The sequence below is a fragment of the Rhineura floridana genome, chromosome 2 (genome assembly GCF_030035675.1).
Source record: "Rhineura floridana isolate rRhiFlo1 chromosome 2, rRhiFlo1.hap2, whole genome shotgun sequence".
In the NCBI taxonomy this organism is placed as follows: Eukaryota; Metazoa; Chordata; class Lepidosauria; order Squamata; family Rhineuridae; genus Rhineura; species Rhineura floridana.
Genome location: NC_084481.1, coordinates 84702451 through 84720593, shown reverse-complemented (window position 1 = coordinate 84720593; position 18143 = coordinate 84702451). Strand labels below are relative to the sequence as shown.

General features: G+C 42.2%; 2 protein-coding genes across 5 annotated transcripts in view; one reads left to right on the top strand and one right to left on the bottom strand.

Annotated features, from left to right (window-relative positions):
• The window catches only part of LOC133378186 (fibrinogen-like protein 1-like protein), a 33936-nt gene extending 28383 nt beyond the window's left edge, over positions 1-5553 (bottom strand). For 2 of the 3 annotated variants that reach the window (XM_061612970.1, XM_061612971.1), the window contains exon 1: positions 5409-5553. In XM_061612970.1, coding sequence (XP_061468954.1) covers positions 5409-5433 — 25 coding nt within the window. In that variant the 5' untranslated portion in view covers positions 5434-5553. Of the gene's footprint in view, positions 1-3491; positions 3573-5408 lie in introns of all 3 variants that reach the window. The other variant, XM_061612968.1, reaches the window with a different exon arrangement.
• A 182-nt stretch (positions 5554-5735) lies between these two features.
• PTPN4 (protein tyrosine phosphatase non-receptor type 4) overlaps positions 5736-18143 on the top strand; it is a 172556-nt gene continuing 160148 nt past the window's right edge. The window contains exon 1 of one of the 2 annotated variants that reach the window (XM_061609185.1): positions 5736-6457. The gene's annotated coding sequence lies outside the window, so the exon portion shown is untranslated. The remainder of the gene's footprint in view (positions 6458-18143) is intronic. The other variant, XM_061609187.1, reaches the window with a different exon arrangement.

Sequence of the window (18143 nt, the reverse complement as noted above, 5' to 3'; positions counted from 1 at the left end):
ACATCCATACATAGAGTTCGGAAATACCATGGTCTGAATGATCCTGACTTTAGTGTTCAGTGATACCCTGCCTATAGGTTTTGCAATACTCCAGCAAGAAATTGACTCCTAGTCTTGGATTCTGTCTCTTCTGTTTGCTGATGCGCTTCCGATCCAGCAGAGGGCCCTAATGGAAGAAGGGGGAGGGGAAGTTATTGTCACCAATTCTCTCCTTCCCTGCACACTGCTCTAGAGAGCCCCATCAATGCTCCACAGCAGATTATTTGGGGTACAAGAGGCTGCAGTGGGAAGGAGTAATCAGCAAAAAACTCCTCCTCCTCCTTTGAATTCTAGTGGCAAGAGCATCTTCTCAAGAGGAACTCTGGATTCAAATCATTATGAAAAAAACAGAGGAGGAGGGAGGTGAAACATCTGCTGGATGGGCCCCTCCCCATCACAGGACTATCCACCACCAACTGCCTGATGTGAAGAATCCCAGGAGAGAGAGGGAAGCGGGCCAAGCCTGGCTATGGTCCAGCCAACCTTGTTGCTAAGGTTGATGGGAGCGGCAGCTCAGCAATATCTGGAGGGCCAAAGGTTCCCTGCACCTATTTTATGGGCATATATGTTAAAATTGTTCATTTTATCAATATTGTGATCTGCTTTGTGGATATTAATTAACAAATGTCTTCTGCAGCTCCCTGTCAACATGTATACAACCACTGTCATATTCATATGAAATGGAAATGGACTGCCTTCAAGTCAATTCCAACTTATGGCTACTCTATGAATAGGGTTTTCATGGTAAGCGGTATTCAGAGGGGGTTTACCATTGCCTCCCTCTGAGCCAATCCTCCCCAGCTGGCTAGGGCCTGCTCAGCTTGCCACAGCTGCACCAGCCAGCCCCTTCCTTGTCCACAACTGCCAGCTGGGGGGGCAACTGGGCTCCTTGGGACTATGCAGCTTGCCCATGGCTGCACCGGTGGCAGGGCATGTAACCCCTGAGCCACTCACTGTGCGGTGATCTTTAGCTGGCCCTTGACATCCAGGAGACACCAGCAGGGATTTGAACTCACAGACTCTGGACTCCTAGCCAGGCTCTCCTCCCCACTGTGCTACACCAGCTGTTCATATTCATATACCTCCTGACAATATAAGCAAAATTGCATTATTTGAAAATGAAGTACCCTAAGCACCTCTCAGATAATGAAGCCATTTTGGTATAGCACAGTGGGGAGAGCCTAGCTGGGAGTCCAGAGTCTGTGAGTTAAAATCCCCGCTCGTGTCTCCTGGGTGTCAAGGGCCAGCTAAAGATCACCACACAGTGAGTGGCTCAGAGGTTACATGCCCTGCCACCTGTGCAGCTGTGGGCAGTTGCCCCCCAGCTGGCAGTTGTGGACAAGGAAGGGGCTGGCTTGTGCAGCTGTGGCAAGCCGAGCAGGTCCTAGCCAGCTGCGGAGGACTAGCCTCAGAGGGAGGCAATGGTAAACCCCCTCTGGATACCGCTTACCATGAAAACCCTATTCATAGGGTCGCCATAAATCAGGATCAACTTGAAGGCATTCCATTTCCATTTTTCCAATTAAGTTTTAAGTGCTTCATGTGAGTCTAATAATTCAATGCTGCCTCTTAGTTGCTGCAGAACCTATTTCAGCCATGCTGGAATTTTATTTTTTGTTGTGAGGAAATTTTTCCCCTTTTTTATTGTTATTATTACATTTATATCACGCACCCCTTTCCTCCAAGAAGCTTACGGTGAAATGTACATGGTTTTCCCCTCCCCACTTTATCCTCAGAACAACCTTGTTTGGTGGGTTAAGCCAAGAGGTGACTGGGCAACATTATCCAGTGGGCTTCATGGCTGGGTTGGGATTCGAACCCTGGTCTATCAAGGACTCAGTCCAATACTCTTGACTAGGGTTGCCAGGTTCAGAGCCTGATCCTGTATCTTTAGGAGAAGAGAAAGTCAGCCAAGTGCAGGTGTTCTTGCAACACTGTAATGGGAAAAACCACAAGGTAGAATTCTCCCTTCCCTAAAGATACAGAATCAGTATCTTCTCCTAAAGATACAGGATCAGTCTCAGGCTCTGAGCCTGGCAACCCTACTCTTGACTATTGCACCTCATTGGTGTAGGTCCTAAGCTTGATGAAGCTCATAGCCATGTCCGTTATAAGAAAGGTTTCTTTTTTTTTAAGTGCAGCTTCAAAAAGACAGCTCCCATGCAGAGATGCAGTTTCAGATGTCATTACCTCCAAAAGGTCCACCTTTTATAAATGTTTCTGTGCAAAACTGATATTGTCTCTTTGCTTATGAAACACCAGTGCAAAGTATTAAGGATAACTCATACTAAAGATGAGTATGACCATTCACAAAGCATAGTATGGACTGATTTCTTACCAGAAAATTATACTTCAGTTCGTTAAACTGTGGCTTTCATTGATGCCTATACTGTTATTTGTAAACATTTTATGTATTTGTAAACATTTAGTTAGAAGTGAAAATAGAGTGAATGATTGAACATTATTGGTAAAATTTGTATCCTAATGGAAAATAAATAAAACCAATTTCCCCAAATTCACCTACTGATATTCTTTCCTTAGCTCACTAGTAATAAGTAAGCTTAGTAAAAAGTACAATTCATGAAAAGTGTAGCTGTACAATTTTTCTACCAATCAAGTGGAAATGTTGCCTGTGGCTATTTTAATCATGTAACACTGTTGAGAAGTCAGCAAGCAGGTTGACATCTTGCAGAAAGCAAAAAAATAAATAAAAAAAATGTAGTGTTATATATAAAAAGACATCATACAATTATATCACAATGCAACAAAATATAGCTGCATGTGTTCTGGAGGTAGGGTGCATGAATATTCATATTTAAGTTTGCTATATTTGCACCCCACCTTTCTGCTAAGGAGCTTAGGCCATCTTTGATTTAGCCTCACAACAACCCTGCAGGACAGGTTCCCCAGACAAGACTCTCCTGGTGCCAACATTGCTTCATTTAGTTGAAAACCTTTTATTCTTTAGAGTTTTTTAAAACCTTGCTGACTGCTGTTCTTTCCTGCAATTTGTTTTTAAATTATGTAAGGCCAATTCAGGCATTCTACTTTACATAATAAACATAAACCATTCCCATTGATCTCCCTGAGTTGGAGGAATTAACTTCTGCAGCAGGGAGTCTGCTTTTGTGTGTGATTTAGAAGCCCAACAAATCAGAGTTCCTGTGTTACACAGGGAGCCCATATAAGTTTAAAAAGGTTCCATCTTGGAGTCCCTCCAACTCATGGAGGACGATGGGAACAGAGACCAGGGGTCAGAACTAGCACACTCATCCTTGCATGTTGATTTAAACCAGTAGGGTGCTGTGGTTTTATTTTTATTTTGATATCTTAATTTGATAACCAGCCTCGTTATCACTAATTCACTAAGTGAATTCCCTTTAGCCTCTGGCTGCACAATCTACAAAATCAATTCACACAAGGTGAATAGAGAACCATTAGCAGTGACTGACCTGCTGTAGAAAGAGAAATATAAGAATTGCCAGTTGTGCTCAGATCACAGTCTAGCCACCTGTCTCCAACAACAGCAAGCACTGTGAAAGAAACATGTAAGAGTGATTCATCCCTTGATTCACTTGCAGCTGTCAAACTTCGAAGGTTGAAAGGTACCCTACACACAAAAACCACATTTCATGGTCATATTGCTTATGCCAGTCATGGGGAACCGGCAGTCCTCCAGAAGTTGGTGGACCTCAGTTCTTATCATTCCTGAACATTGGCCAGAGTCTATCAACATCTAGAAGATCGCCCCATCCTGGCTTATAGATTCCAGTGCATAAGCAGAAAGGAGAATTACAAAACTTTAAACACATAAACCTACATTCATATAGATAGAGAGATTAGATAGATTAGACAGACAGACTCTTTTGAAAGCAACCAACAGAACTTCACCCAAGCTTGCTCTGGGTCCCTATAAGGATTCCGTTAATCACCTAAAAATATATGCACGTAATTGTGATTAACAAAACAAAGGTTTTTATTGTATTACCAAAATGTTTAGGCTTACAAATGCTGTTACCAAGGTGGCAGTTATAGAGCTTTGAGGATGGAACGCTCAGAGGGGCTTCATATGCAGAAGCTAAGTAATATTTGTACTGTCTTCCAGGTTCAGGCCATGTGGTGCCAATGTATTCAGAGAGTATATCCAAAAGTTCTCCCTTCTGTCAATGCTGCTGGATCTGCTGGCATCTCTACAGCTGTTATAGAAAAGTCCAACAGGCTGTGACCCTCAGTGTTGAAATGTTTTGCAACTGGTTGCTTCACTTTTTTTGTTAAGATTGCTGATTTGTGGTTTCTGAAGCATGTGTGTAGGTCAGTTGTGGTTTTTCCTACGTATTGGATATGACATCCTGGTCTTTTGCATTCAATGACATCATCCTGTTCAATGCAGCAAGCAGATAATCCTGTGGAGCTCTCTAAAACTTCATCCTAAAGCAGCTGAGTGCTTGAAGTCCATCAAACATAAATATGAAAATACAGCACATTTGTCCATTTGATTTATTATATAGCACACAACTGTTCTTGCATTATTTTAAAGCTGAACTTTTCATGATTTTATCAATTGGCCTCTCTTGATTCCAGAGTCAGCTTGTTATAAATGCTTGTTATAAATGCAGACCAGGACATAATGTACAGTAACATAAAACACCAGGCTCTCTTTCTATTTTTTAAATAGATGTTAACAGAAAAACTGCAGGTCCACTTTCACTGTTTGTACATGAAAGAACAACAAATGTTTCCTCTGCGTGGTTTCTCAGACGAAAGTCCTGCAGAGATGAATGGAGCTTATTTCCATATCAGCATGAGCATCATTACAGCCTATAAGCACATTCCTACATATGTTTACTCAGAAGCGGATCCTATTACGTTTTTATCAACAGGATACTTGGAATTAAGTGTGCATAGTGTTGCAGCCTAGCAGCTTAATCTTAAACATATCTACTCAGAAGTAAACCCACTGCATTCAACAGAACTTATTCCCAGGCAAGTACGTATAAAATTGCAGCTTTGCCCCAAAAGATATTAGGACAGGCACACTTCCCTCACTTTGGCAATTTATAGTTTCGCTTCTGCACTCCCATCTGCCACGAGAAGAAAAAGAAAGAAATCTATGCAAAGTTTTCAGCAATTACACGCTACAAACATGAAAACCAGCGAAAAACAACAGCCCCCCCCAAAAAAACCCAGGAAGATACGAGGATCAAAGGAGTGGAGCTGTCACTAACGATAATGATCAAAACAGAAGGACTAAAATGTGTTCCAACACCGTGGATCCAAAGTAAAAGCTGGTGTGAAACAAATACACAAGCCGCAATTCAAGGAACCGTACAAAAAAAACAACAGGGGAAAAATATCCGATATGAAATTACCAGCAGGTGTCACTACAGCTCTCATTCCAGCAGTCTCCTTCCCATATCTTTTGTAACAACCTCAAGAAATACTGCAAAAATACACCCTTGGTTGCTCTGAATGAAGCCTCAGCTTCGGGCAGAAGGGCGTTACTGCCGTGACGGCCGCAGCTGCTACCCTTGCAATGACTGACATTTCGACAAACCAATCATCTGTCTCAGAAAGGAAAATGGTGGACCTTAGCCTGGCGCATCCAATGCCGTTGCGATTTGAGGCAGAAACCTAGCCGCGAGAGAGAAGAGGCGTGCTCTAGTCTAGAAGTTTAGAGGGAGCGAGCTGGTAGGATTCGGGTGCTCTCGCGAGAGTTGTCATTTTCCACTTTTCACTGGGTGACTGCGCAGCTGCCATGTTGGTTGCTATGCTGCTGCCTGTCTGAAGGCAGGCAGGAGGGAAGGAAGGAGGGAGGCTCTGGGGAGGGGAGAAGGACGGAGGAGGAGGTGGTGGAGGTGGCTGCTGCTAGTCCTCGCCCTCCCCCCCGCACAGACAGGCAGAGCCCTGGTGTTTAACTACCGCTCCCCCCCCCCGGCTTCAGGAAAAGGAAGAGAGGAGAAAATCTCGTTGGGGGTGGGTGGAGGGAAAGGTCTGGGGAAGGCACCTTCCCTTCAGGCAGAGGAGTGACTGCTGAAACCTTCTCCCCCTCTGTTTCCCTCTCTTAATTGGGGGGTACCCAGTGGGTGGGGAGGGGGGAAGCTGTATTGCCTTCCCCCCTCCCTCCCTCTATCTGGCCACCCATCCTTGTCTGTCTGCATTAGGAATGTGGGGGGGCTTTGAGTTGAGAGTGGGGCGCTCACTGCAACGGCTGTTGGTGACTCCCCATCATTTTTGCTTGCTGCTGTTTGGGGGTACAAGAACTAAATTGAACTGAGCTCTGCTGCGGATTAAACAACGTTTTTTGAGGGGGTAGACTCCTTTCCCACCTCCACTTTACCTTTCGGCTTCTCTTATTCCCCTTTGGGTTGGCTATTTGTTCCATTATCATCCTCTGGGAGGACGTAGCTATTATATGAAGGTAAGAATACATTACTGTTTTTTTTTGTTTAAGTTTTCAAGTTAAATGGGAAACAGAAACATTGTTACATAGTTCTTTCTTCAAACGAAGGATGTGTAAGAATATAGGTGAGGATGTGAAATTAAAATTACCATTCCACTCCCTAGATTATGTGGGTCTGAGTGTTAACTGTGGGATGACCCAGTAGATGCAGGGGAATGTGTGGCAATGTTAAAGAAAGTGGTGGGTGAACGACTGTAAGAGTTGCCTGATCATAATTATCCAAAGTACTGGTTTGAGAAGCGGAGCATGGAGTTGTGGATTAGTTGAAATATAGGACGTGATGTCCATTAAAAAACATTGTGTCATATTTCAGTATGTTATTGGCTCTTGAAAGGGAGTTAAAGAAAGGGTAGTGTTAGTGTTCTTTTAGGTCAAGCTATTTTTCAGTCCAGTATTAGTTTGCGGAAGACTGTTAAGATTCTGAAGTAAAGAGATTCTGTCCCCCTGCCTTGTTTAGTGAAGCTGTTGTATTTACAGTAGCTACAGACTGGTAACATTTGTATAAATGGTTTCTGGAACCCAAAGGTTTAGTATGGCTGTCTGTGTTGTGTTTGCGTTCTGTTATGTTAGCTGAAGAAGCAGCAGGATTACGTTATATTTAGGGGGAGTGGAGAAATGACAAAATTAGGTTGCCTGAAGGGTCCTGGTCTGGGTCTGTTGGTCACAGAAAGGCTTTGCTATCAGTTGGTGATAGGTCACCAAAGCTTGAAAATAGGTTCTGAGATCAAAATGTTGCTATATTTATTCCATTAATTATTATGTAGAACTATGAGGTATTAAATGTTATGCTATGTTTGTGTGTTACAAAAACTGAAAAGTTATTTTAAGGTACGTTTTCTAAAATGTGCTCTGAGAGATCAAAAGTCAACCTAGAGTTAATGTTATATTGTGTTTTCAAAGTGCATGCGTAAATATGTGTGCATATTATGAATGATCATGTGTATATGTTGTGGCAGCACAGTTAAGGGTGCATAAGTGTCAATACATAACTGTATGTATGTACTAAATATGCAAGATAGTAACTTTGAAAATTAAGAAATTATCATGAAAGGGCATTGCAGTTTTGTGTTATTTTGCTGTGGTTCCAAATGATCTTAAGAACTTCTTTTAGGTGAATATGATACAGCACCTGACATACCTCATGCAAAACTCTTGCTTGTCGTCTTCCCCTTGAAAAAAAAATAACATGCCAAATCAAAAGCCAAGGTTTAAAATGGCTATATTTTAAATGCAGTATTGCTTGATATTATAAAACGAAGTAGTAATATTCATATAAAAATAAACACAATGAAATTTCATATCATTTTTAATTAATGGGAGGCTATATACATGTAATAAATAAATACAATTTGTAAAATTAGTATATTCAACCATTTTGTTGCTTTTTAAGTTTCTAAAATATTCATCTTCAGCATTGGCATTATTCCGTATTGTGAAAACTATAATTTAAAATAATTCTTTGATGAATACTGTTGAACATATTTTCTTCTTCTTCTTTGTTTTGTCTTTGGTTAAGGAATGCTTTGCAATGCAGGAGTCAATATTTTCTGAAACATGCAAGATGTTTGTAAGCCAGTAAGGGTACAAGCCAACTGTTATTTACTCTGGGCTGAGGGGAGCTGAATATGGCGGATCTACAGCTGAGCTGGTTGGGTCCTGCCACAGCTGGGCTGTGCCGGCATAAATCTCTCATCTGGAGAGCCTCTGGAAAAGCCCAGACTGGTGCAAGAGGAACCAGTGGAAGGCCTGACAAAGGAGCGTTCTGGGGGTGTTGGGTCAGGGGTTGGGGGGGCACTTGCACTACATCCTGGTCCTGTTTGGCTCCCTCAGGCAGCTCTCTGTCCTGGCAGCCAATATGCATTCCTGTCTCCGGCCATGAGAGGGTGACTTAATCCCACCATGTTATGTGTTCAGCATTTCTGAGAAACACCCTTCAGGTAAGGACACAGTCCTTTTTGTGGCCTGTACTAGGTAGGCTACAGATGGCCAACCTACAGCAAAGTCTAGCATGGCCTGTATGCCTGACTCTAGCATGTCAGGACTAAGTGCCTGCCTGCCTGCCTGTCCTGCGCTGCTTGTTCATCTGGCTCAGAGAAAACATAAGGGGCAAAATGACAAAGGCAAATCAAATTGCGTATGTACTATAGTATGTTCTAGGATAGCAATATATCATATTTTAAACTTGACTTGTGGCACTTATCAACACTAGTTGTATGATGATGTTATAGTATTAACAATTTGGATTTGGTAGTAGGAATGGATGTAAACTGGTGCTGTGTGTACATACTCTTGTCTCTGTGCAAAATCACATTTATTTCTACACACCCAAACACCTGGAACTGCAGAATCTTAGGGCTTCACATATTATATATTTTAGGTGCACTTGTAGACATATAACATGTTACTGCAACAAATGTGTGTCTTATGGATATACTCATCAAGAATACAAAGTGGACTGCAGCTTCCTCTTGTATACACATGGTGGCAAGCCGGTATATGGAATTTTGTTGTTGTTATATGCCTTCAAGTCGATTACGACTTATGGCGACCCTATGAATTTTTTTGGATGTATTCATAGGGTTTTCATGGTAAGAGGTATTCAGCGGTGGTTTACCACTGCATTCCTCTGAGCCTATGGCACTTGGTATTCCCAGGAAGTCTCCCATCCAAGTACTAACAGGGCCTGACCCTTCTTAGCTTCTGAAATCAGACAAGATCGGGCTTGTTCAGGGTAGTATGGCTGTAGACTGTATATGGAATAGTCCATGCCTAAAACAGTTAAAGTCATTCCATTCCAGTGTAGCCTATGGAAATGATGACTTAGACAAATGCGTGTTTTTATTCAAAATTCGAGCACTGCTGAAAGATCCCAGTAACTTGGAGTTGTCACCTATTATAGTAAATGGTAAACAGTATACAACAGTAAGAGCTGTACAGTACAATGTACATTTACTAGGGACTTAATGCTGAATAAATGGAATTTAATTCTGTGGGACCTTGTTTATAGCTGAAGAAAAACAATTCTGGTGTAGCTTATAGATGGTGATCATTGTATTTCAAGGGGGAGGAGCAATTCTTTATCTCTCAGAACACTTTGCTATAAATGATTGTTGCTGTATTGGTTCTTGGAACGAGGTGCACATTTAATCATATATGACACATGCTCTTCGACCAGTACATCAGTTTGCAGCACAATTGTGAGGCCCTGTTTGATGCTTTGGAATTTGCATCCTAAGCACTTACACTTTGATAAGGATTTGGGCTGTACAGTGTTTTGGGTACTAAAAGCTAGTTATGCCAGTAGCTAATAATTGTCCATTTTCTTTCTCGCTGATGAATATGTTTTATAACTGGGATACTTATAAATTGATCCAGTAAAGGACATTGTTTGACACTGGGGTGGATCCGGTTCCCACTTGCAGAAACTACCTAAGCCTGTTTTTCAGGGTTGCCCCCATCTCCCACAGTCCCTGTGCCACACTCCACTTTCTTCAGCAGAATTTGCAGACACCTAGGGGAGGTTTTTTAGTGGCTGCTAGGGGAGAGGGGAAAACAGCTCCATCCAGCCTCCTTATGTGTACTTTTTTTCTGAATCTAACATATTCTTATGTTAAATGTAAATTGCACTGTTTGAGGACTTTTTGGGGAAATCACTAACATTCATGTGGGGGTAAGATTTCTTTTACGCTGGCTGTTTGGCTAAGGAGCATTATCCGCTTTCGAAGCAGGGTGTGTAAATTAACAAATGACTTGGATAACTAAGTAATAGTGTGAATAATAGTTTGTAACCATTGATTTTAAGCTTATAAGATAAAATACTCATGACCTATTGTTGAGCTTTTCAATGACTGTTTTAGGCCATACTGCTTTTCACGCTGGTCCTGTTCTGATATTCAGATCTAATAATCATAAGCCTTTAGATTTTCTGTGCCACTTACTGGCCATGCCTCTTCCCCCCCCCCTTCAGCTATACACATGGGTGAACAAGCAAACCTTTCTGTAGAGGCTAACAACTGTTCTTTCTTCTGGTACCATGTGCATTCTGGTGCCATCACTGCTTACAAAGTGATGGAAAGTCATCACGGCTGGGAGGAAGGACGGGATATAAATCAAATAATAAATAAATAAATAAAAATTAGTTTCACTCTGCCTTTACTCAAACTGCTGTGAAATTATTATGAAGAGAAGTAGTAGTGCTGCAAGTGGGCAAAGAGAAACTGAAGAGAAAAGTGGACTGTGGTGTCATAGGAAGGGCCAGGGCCAGAAAGGAATGGAAATATAGTGCAAGTAAAATAACTGACTGGTATAGCATAGCTGCTGCTTGTCTCCTAACTCTATCTATATGTGATGACATATATAGCTACAATATATATGAAGCAGTGACTCATAAGCCACTTATAATAATGTAGTCTTACTGATTTCAGTGGGAGTGTGTCAGAGCAAATAGTCTGTATGTGCCAGGACAACCTGGTACTTTGGTAGTTCCTCAAAGATTTTAGAGTATAATATGGGTTTGGCCATTTGACTTGTAAAATTATTATAGTCAGCAGTTCAACCGGATACTGGTCAATTATGTTGAAATAGTTTCAAACAGTGGGCAAGTATTTAAAACATTAATTAGAACTGTAAAAGAAAAGCATGCTAATTACAAACATTTAATATCAATTGAAATATAAATGATTGCAACCTTATGAATGAAGTCCACAAGAGTTACTGGCCTGTGCACAAACAAAGCTAGCTAGCTTTGGAGACAAAGCTGGTGGAGGACAGACAGACAACTCAATTGTTCTTGCATTGACCCCCCTACTGCATTTTGTGTTTGGTGCAGTGGAGAGACCTTCCCTTCACTAGCAGCCCACTTGACCACTTTGTCCCACCTCTTGTAGCCTGCTCATTTACCAGCATGGCCTTGCTGCAAATGGCTACAATGCTAGAGCTTTTAACATGAGGATGAGCTATTGGCATTATTTAACTAATTATGCTTTAGAAATTTCTTTCTTTCTTTCTTTCCTTCTTTCCTTCTTTCCTTCTTTCTTTCTTTCTTTCTTTCTTTCTTTCTTTCTTTCTTTCTTTCTTTCTTTCTTTCTTTCTTTCTTTCTTTCTTTCTTTCTTTCCTTTCTTGAAGCTTAAAAGTACTTTGTGATTTTTATTATAAGAAGAGCCCCTGAAGCCTGTTAGTCCAGTGCACTGATTTACACAGTTGTCAACTAGATTTGAAGTAATCCTATACCAAGTGGCACACTGAGGGAAGATTCAAAAGCTGTTTGTGGTATGAATGCAGATCAGCTGCTCAGAAAAAGTCAGAAGTTCCTGTAAACTGGTGCAAACCCTGTGCATAAACCTAAGTGGTTCTTTTGATCCTAACTAGTATTCATAAGAGTGAGAACAGGATGCGGGACTAGATGAGCCATTGGCCTGATCCAGCATGCTGTTCTTGTGTTCTGCTAAGGCAGAGATGGTGAACTCCTTTTCCAGGGGCCTGATCCTTCCCACCAGCTTTTCACATTAGCTCATGAGCCCCAGGAGCAATTCATCACCAATACGAGTGCTAGAAAAACTGAAAGTGCCATCGGGGACTTCCCCTCGCTGCACACTGGGAAACACAAAGGCGCGTTCCAATCTGCTCCAATGTTTCCTGAGTGGTAGTCCTACTTGGCAGCCTTTGTCAGTACTCAGGGAAACGTTTTAGCAAATCAGACCACTCAGGAAATGGGAAGAAGTGCCTGAGAAAGAAGAGGAGCATTCGCAGTGGATTTCCTTACCACACCCTCACCTTTCCTAGTGACGTGAGGGAAGCCAACAACTTTGTATCAGCTGAGCAGAGTGGAGGGAGATGGCAAGCAGGGGAATTTCATCCTGGCATGGCAATATCTTTTCCCCTGGAAGAAGGGACTGTGATGATGGTGCATGTGTGAAAGTATGGGGTGGCCACACCCACCAGCAATATGTGGTTCATGGAGGTTTTCAACAAGGCAGTGTAGCTTTTGAGCCAAAAAAGTTAATTCCCTTAGTTAGTTTAAAGTTAGCACCATTTTCAAGACTATTCTTGTGTTCCCTGTTTCAGGTAACAAAGGCTTCAAAAAACTTGGCCAGCCATGAAAATTCACAGATGTTGCTGCTTTTCTTGATTGATACTGAAATTTTGAATTATTCTTCTTCTTAGTAGAGAAATTATAAGTCTAAATAATTATTGAATACGCCCTCCTCCCCCGTCCCTCAGGAACTTCAGATTAATTTTTTAAGCTGTAAATTCATGGCTGCGATGAAGAATGATCTATAGCTGATAGAGAAATCGGGGGTGGAGGAGGATTAGAACTCATGAGCCCTGTCTTGGAATACACTGTGAGATGCTTTCTTGCATCTCAGTGATTTTTTTTTTTTAAATCCACCCTGCCAAAAGGGTGATTAGAGATTGCAATAATAAAGCAAATAGGATTTTGTGGGTTGTATGTCATTAACTTGTACAGGTGTTGTTGGCAGGTCTCTTGATGTTTTCTCAGTGTATGAGGTATGTGTGTTCTAGAGTTCACTTCTCTCTGCATATCCCCCCCTCCCAATTAAATAGGAGAGGTGGCTTTATTCACTGCTTGGGTTGATTGCTAGCCTTGGGAGTTCTTGGCACAGTCTCCTAGTTCTTGAAAGGCCTTTTTGCTTTCTTACATTTAGTTTCCAAGTGCTTTATAACATCACTGCCCATTATTCCCTTTCTTTTTTTGTCTTTGACCTGCCTAACCTCTCAAACTAAAGCAATAGAAAACATGTTGTGATGTAACTCATCTTTATTGTGTTAGCACCCCAGTGTCTTCTTATAATTATTATTATTTACTGTCATAAGTAGGTATGATTAGGTAGCTGAGTTCTTTAATATTTTGCCTAAGGAATGGACTAGCCAGTTATGTTGTGGTTTCTAGGAATGTTATTTTCTGTTAACTTTTCTGCTACCTAGAAGATTGGTTGTACTCCCAAGTCACAACTGAAATGTTTGAATTCAATCTTCATTGAATAATCAGTGGGTTTTTAAGAGAAGGTACATCTCTGGAAGACTGTCAGGCTTATAAATATTTATGAGCTGGAGGGAAGGCACACTGGTTGTGCTTGTAATTTTTAATTGCTTCATTCTGTTCATAGTTTAAAGCGTCCTAATCTCCAGCTAGCCCGTTAGAATAAAACATTCTTGTGGAATACCTTCACTTCAAAATCTGGCAATGAGCTTTATTATTGCTAGACTCTGGTCCACTTCTAGTTTGTACCATGGTTGTTGTTCATATTCTGTTTTGAAGCACAGTCTTAGTGATTCCTCACTCAGATGGGAGATATCCAGTTGGTATCCCTCTGCTGATGGAAGGCATCCACTAGTTGCATGGGGAGGGAGACAATTTTTAACAATTCTTATCCCCCAATCTAAGATGAATTGTCACTTAACAGATGGGGAGAGGGGCACTGAACTGTAGGAAGTTGAATAATTGCTGAAAAAGTATCTTTTTTTCTTCTGCTCCCAGATGCTTTCCAGCAGCAGCAGAACATCAGTTGCCTCTGTAAACTTTTTCTCTTACTGTAAACCTTCTTGGGATAATAAATTGTGAATAGAAAAGTATAGAATGCTGATAGTTTGACTATAGAATGTTACTATTTGGCTGTAGTTTTAATTATTGGTTAAGTGGTTTGAACCTTGTTGTCTTTGGTACATTCAGGATACTTGTGTGTTAGGAGGAGCAGTTCTGATATAAATAGTGTAAAATACCCACATCTGTGTTTGACAGCATAAAAACTGATGTGTTAGAAATTTGCTGTGATATTAACCCATATGTGCACATCAGCATCTAGGTATCCTTCTCTTAAATGACTCAGACTGATTTCACCTTGAAAGATAAAATAAAGATAAGGTAAGAATAAAAATCCTCACAATGCATTTATTAATTCCTGATGTGGATTATACTAAAATATTACTTAAAATAAATCTTCAGGTAAAATGGCAGCTGGTATAATTTATTTATTCAATTTATAACCGTCTTTCAACCCAGCAGTTCCCAGCCAAAGCACTGTAATGGGATGTCTGACTGCACAATAGGGTTGCCAGGTCAGAAGTATCCCGAAACCTGAGATTTTAGGGGTGGGCCTGAGTGATGTCATGGGGTGGGCCTGAGTGATGTCACGGGGTGGGCCCGAGTGATGTAATTAAGCATGATACATTAAGCATCAATCACAGTTGCTTGGAGCGTACAATTAAAAAAAAATATCTGACTGGAAATTAAGCTAGACATCTTAGCTAAAAGATGGAGCCTGGGTAAGGAACATTTAATCTAGCCTACTTGCTTTCGGCAAGAAGGGTTTAAGTGCCTTCATGCCAGGCCAGTCACCAGAAGGCCACTGTAGGAAGAAAGGAGCCTAGTGTTGTGGAGATGTTAGATGGGAGCATTCAGGAGTAAAGATGGATGCCCCTGAAGGCTGCAATTCTAAACACACTTATCAAGCTCCATAGAACTCAACAGGACTTACTTCTGAGTAGATATAGTTTGGATTGTGCTGTTGGTAAAGCTTGACTAGGGATCCTCTGCAAAGACATCCATATCTGATGAGGTGCGCCTGGCGCCGACGCTACTATCTTTTCGGCGCCAGGTGAAAACCTTTTTATACTCCCAGGCATTTTAAAGTGTATTTTAACAGCATTTCTGTATTTTGGACGTTGTTTGGTTCTTTTGTTGTTTGTTTGTTTTGTTTCTTGATTTATTGTATTTATATATTGTGCTTTTTTTTATATTTTTGTACACCGCCCAGAGAGCCTTCGGGCTTAGGGCGGTATATAAATTAAATAAAATAAATAAAATAAATAAAATAAATCCAAGCAGGGTTGGCAACCCCCTGCCTGGAATGCCCTGCCTTTATCTTTTAATGTGGGTGCTGTGATGTTCCTCTATTAGTGTATATATGGTAAGTGCTGTTTGTATAGGAGATACATGGTAAGTGGAATGAAAGAGGAGGGGGGAGTGAATGGGCAGTAGAATGCTGGATGATTGGCTGAATGTTTAAAATGGCTGACAGTATAAATGGAAGGATGTCAGGTAAATCTGGGGGGATGTGAGGTGGAAGGTGGATGTGAGGTGGAGGGTGGACGTTAGAGGGTTGTTTGGTGGGTTTTGAGAGGAGATTGTGTGGAGAGTTGGTGGATGTGAGGAGAGGGTGGAGTTCGGATTAATACTAAGACCAGTACCTCAGGGATAGATGAAACCATATGCTTAAGTGCCTTTATAAAGAAATCTTGTTATCTCTGTTATTTAATAAATATATTTGGTTTACCAAAGGCCTGATCCTTGGCTGGGGTTTCACAGACCAGAAGGGAGGGTAAGGTAATGACCAAGGCTGAAGGGAAACTGTAACAATTGGTGGCAGCGGTGAAGGGAAATATAACACCACAAGTATTCAGAGCAAACCAGAATTACCAGCATTGATACAAAGGGATTGGGACAGCTTGAGCACGCAGTCACAGAGGTAACCTGATTGAGAGAGACTCAGGCAGAGTCTCTGGGAATACGGGTTATAGGACGTGACTGGTGGTGCTGCCTAGCAGGGGGATCTGGTGAGGTCTATGCTAGAGCAGGGAGAGAAACCATAAAAAAGGACAGTCTGGACTGGTGGAGTCCCTGGTGGTGCCTAGTGACAGGCAGTAACCACGAGCAGGTAGGAACCTGACAGGGAGAGCCAGGGAAGGACCGTCACAGCTGCTCCAAACTTCTTTACAGATTTGACCCTTCACTTCAGAAAGAGGTCTGAGAAATGAGTAAGAGTAAGAAGATTCTCTACCCTTTCTGTCTGCATAGATGCGCTCATCCTTCCCCTGTGCCCAGCAGAAGCTCTGGGCCAGGTGGGACGCAGTGGCATCTCATAAAAGACACCCTCCCCTTTCATGGGGTGTATGATTTGTCCTGGCCCAGAGCAGATTTTGGGGTGGACACCCCCAATTATTTTTTCCTGTATGTCTTTTTCTGCTTTGATTTTGTATAGATGCCCTCTTCTGTGCCCAGCAGAAGCTCTGGGCCAGGCAGGACACAGTGGCATCTCGTAAAGGACACCCTCCCGTTTCCTGGGGTATATGATTTGTGCTGTCCCAGAGCAGATTTTGAGGTGGGTACCCCCAGTTACTTATTTTTTTCTACGTGTTTTTGTCCATTTTGATTTTGCATTGATGCACCTGTGCGTGCCTGGTGCCCAGCAGAAGCTCTGGGCCGCACGGGATGCACTGGCATCTTGTAGAGGACACCCTCCCCTTTCCTGGGGTATATAATTTGTCCTGGCCCAGAGCAGATTTTGGGGTGGGCACCACCAGTTACTAATTTTTTTTATGTGTTTTTGTCTGCTTTGATTTTGCATAGATGCCCTCCTCCATGCCCTGCGCCCAGCAGAAGCTCTGGGCCAGGCGGGACGCAGTGGCATCTCATAGAGGACACCCTCCCCTTTCCTGGGGTATGTGATTTGTCCTATCCCAGAGCAGAGGTTGGGGTGGGCACCCCAGTTACTTATTTTTTATGATTTTTTGACATCATTATGTATTTATGATAATATCAGAAGCCTGATGATTTTGATTGCATAAATGTATTGTTATTCTTGACGGGGAGAGTACCCCGATCACAGTGATATATCATACAGGGTACCCCAACATATATTTTGGGGTTCAGAGACATGTTAAGTTTGGTTTGAAGTTGCTGCAGTTGTCAACTCTTCTTTTTTAGTGTTTTGAACTTTCAAGCAAATAAGGAACTGGGAACTAGGAACCAACTTCAGTGTCATATCAGTTAAATAGATTAAACAGTTGCGGGGTGGCGGCTGATGTTTTGGTGTATACTTCGGGAACCAGACCACCTAGAAACTTAATTTTTTTTAAAATTGAAGCTGAGAGTCTGGAGACTAAGGGGTGCTAGCCGGAGAGCCGGAGGGCCCCCCAAAAACTGGAGACTCCGGCCGAAAAACGGAGACCTGGTAACTCCACTGCACAATGAAGCTTCCCCTTAATGTGCATCTCTAAACTTCTGAGGGTTCCCCCAGCTCTCTGGAACAGATATGGGGTGTGTGAAGAGAGGGAGGAGAAGTTCCATTGTACAAATGGAAATTCTTGCACTAACAGAATTACAGTACAGGCATACCCCGCTTAACGTCGCTTCACTTAACATCGCCTGGCTATAACGTACATGCTCCATACGTCCCCATACCCCGCTTAACGTTCGCGCGCTTCGCAATAACGTACACTTTATTGGCATGACACCGCTGCCATCTAGCGGTGATTGCGTGCCGTACAAGTGAAGACAATTGCTTCAGTTAAAGTTTATTTTCGCTTAAAGTATACTCTCCGGTCCCATTGCGAATGTTAAAGCGGGGTATGCCTGTAATATCTCTGTGCACAAATTGTCCAGGAAAGAAGCTCCTTTTAACAAAGTCTTCTTTGGATGTGGGATGTGGGGGAGGCACACAGTCTGACATACTCAGAATGTGGCTCCTTGTCTACTGGATTGTGGTTGCTGCAGGTGGCTCTCGTGTGGCTGGAATAGCGCTCCTTGCCAGGTGGTGCAGGCACCTCTGCAGTAAACAGTGTGTCAAGTGCCCTGGAAGCAGTGTTTACTCCAGATGTGTCTGCTTGAGTGTAGAGGAGGATGGC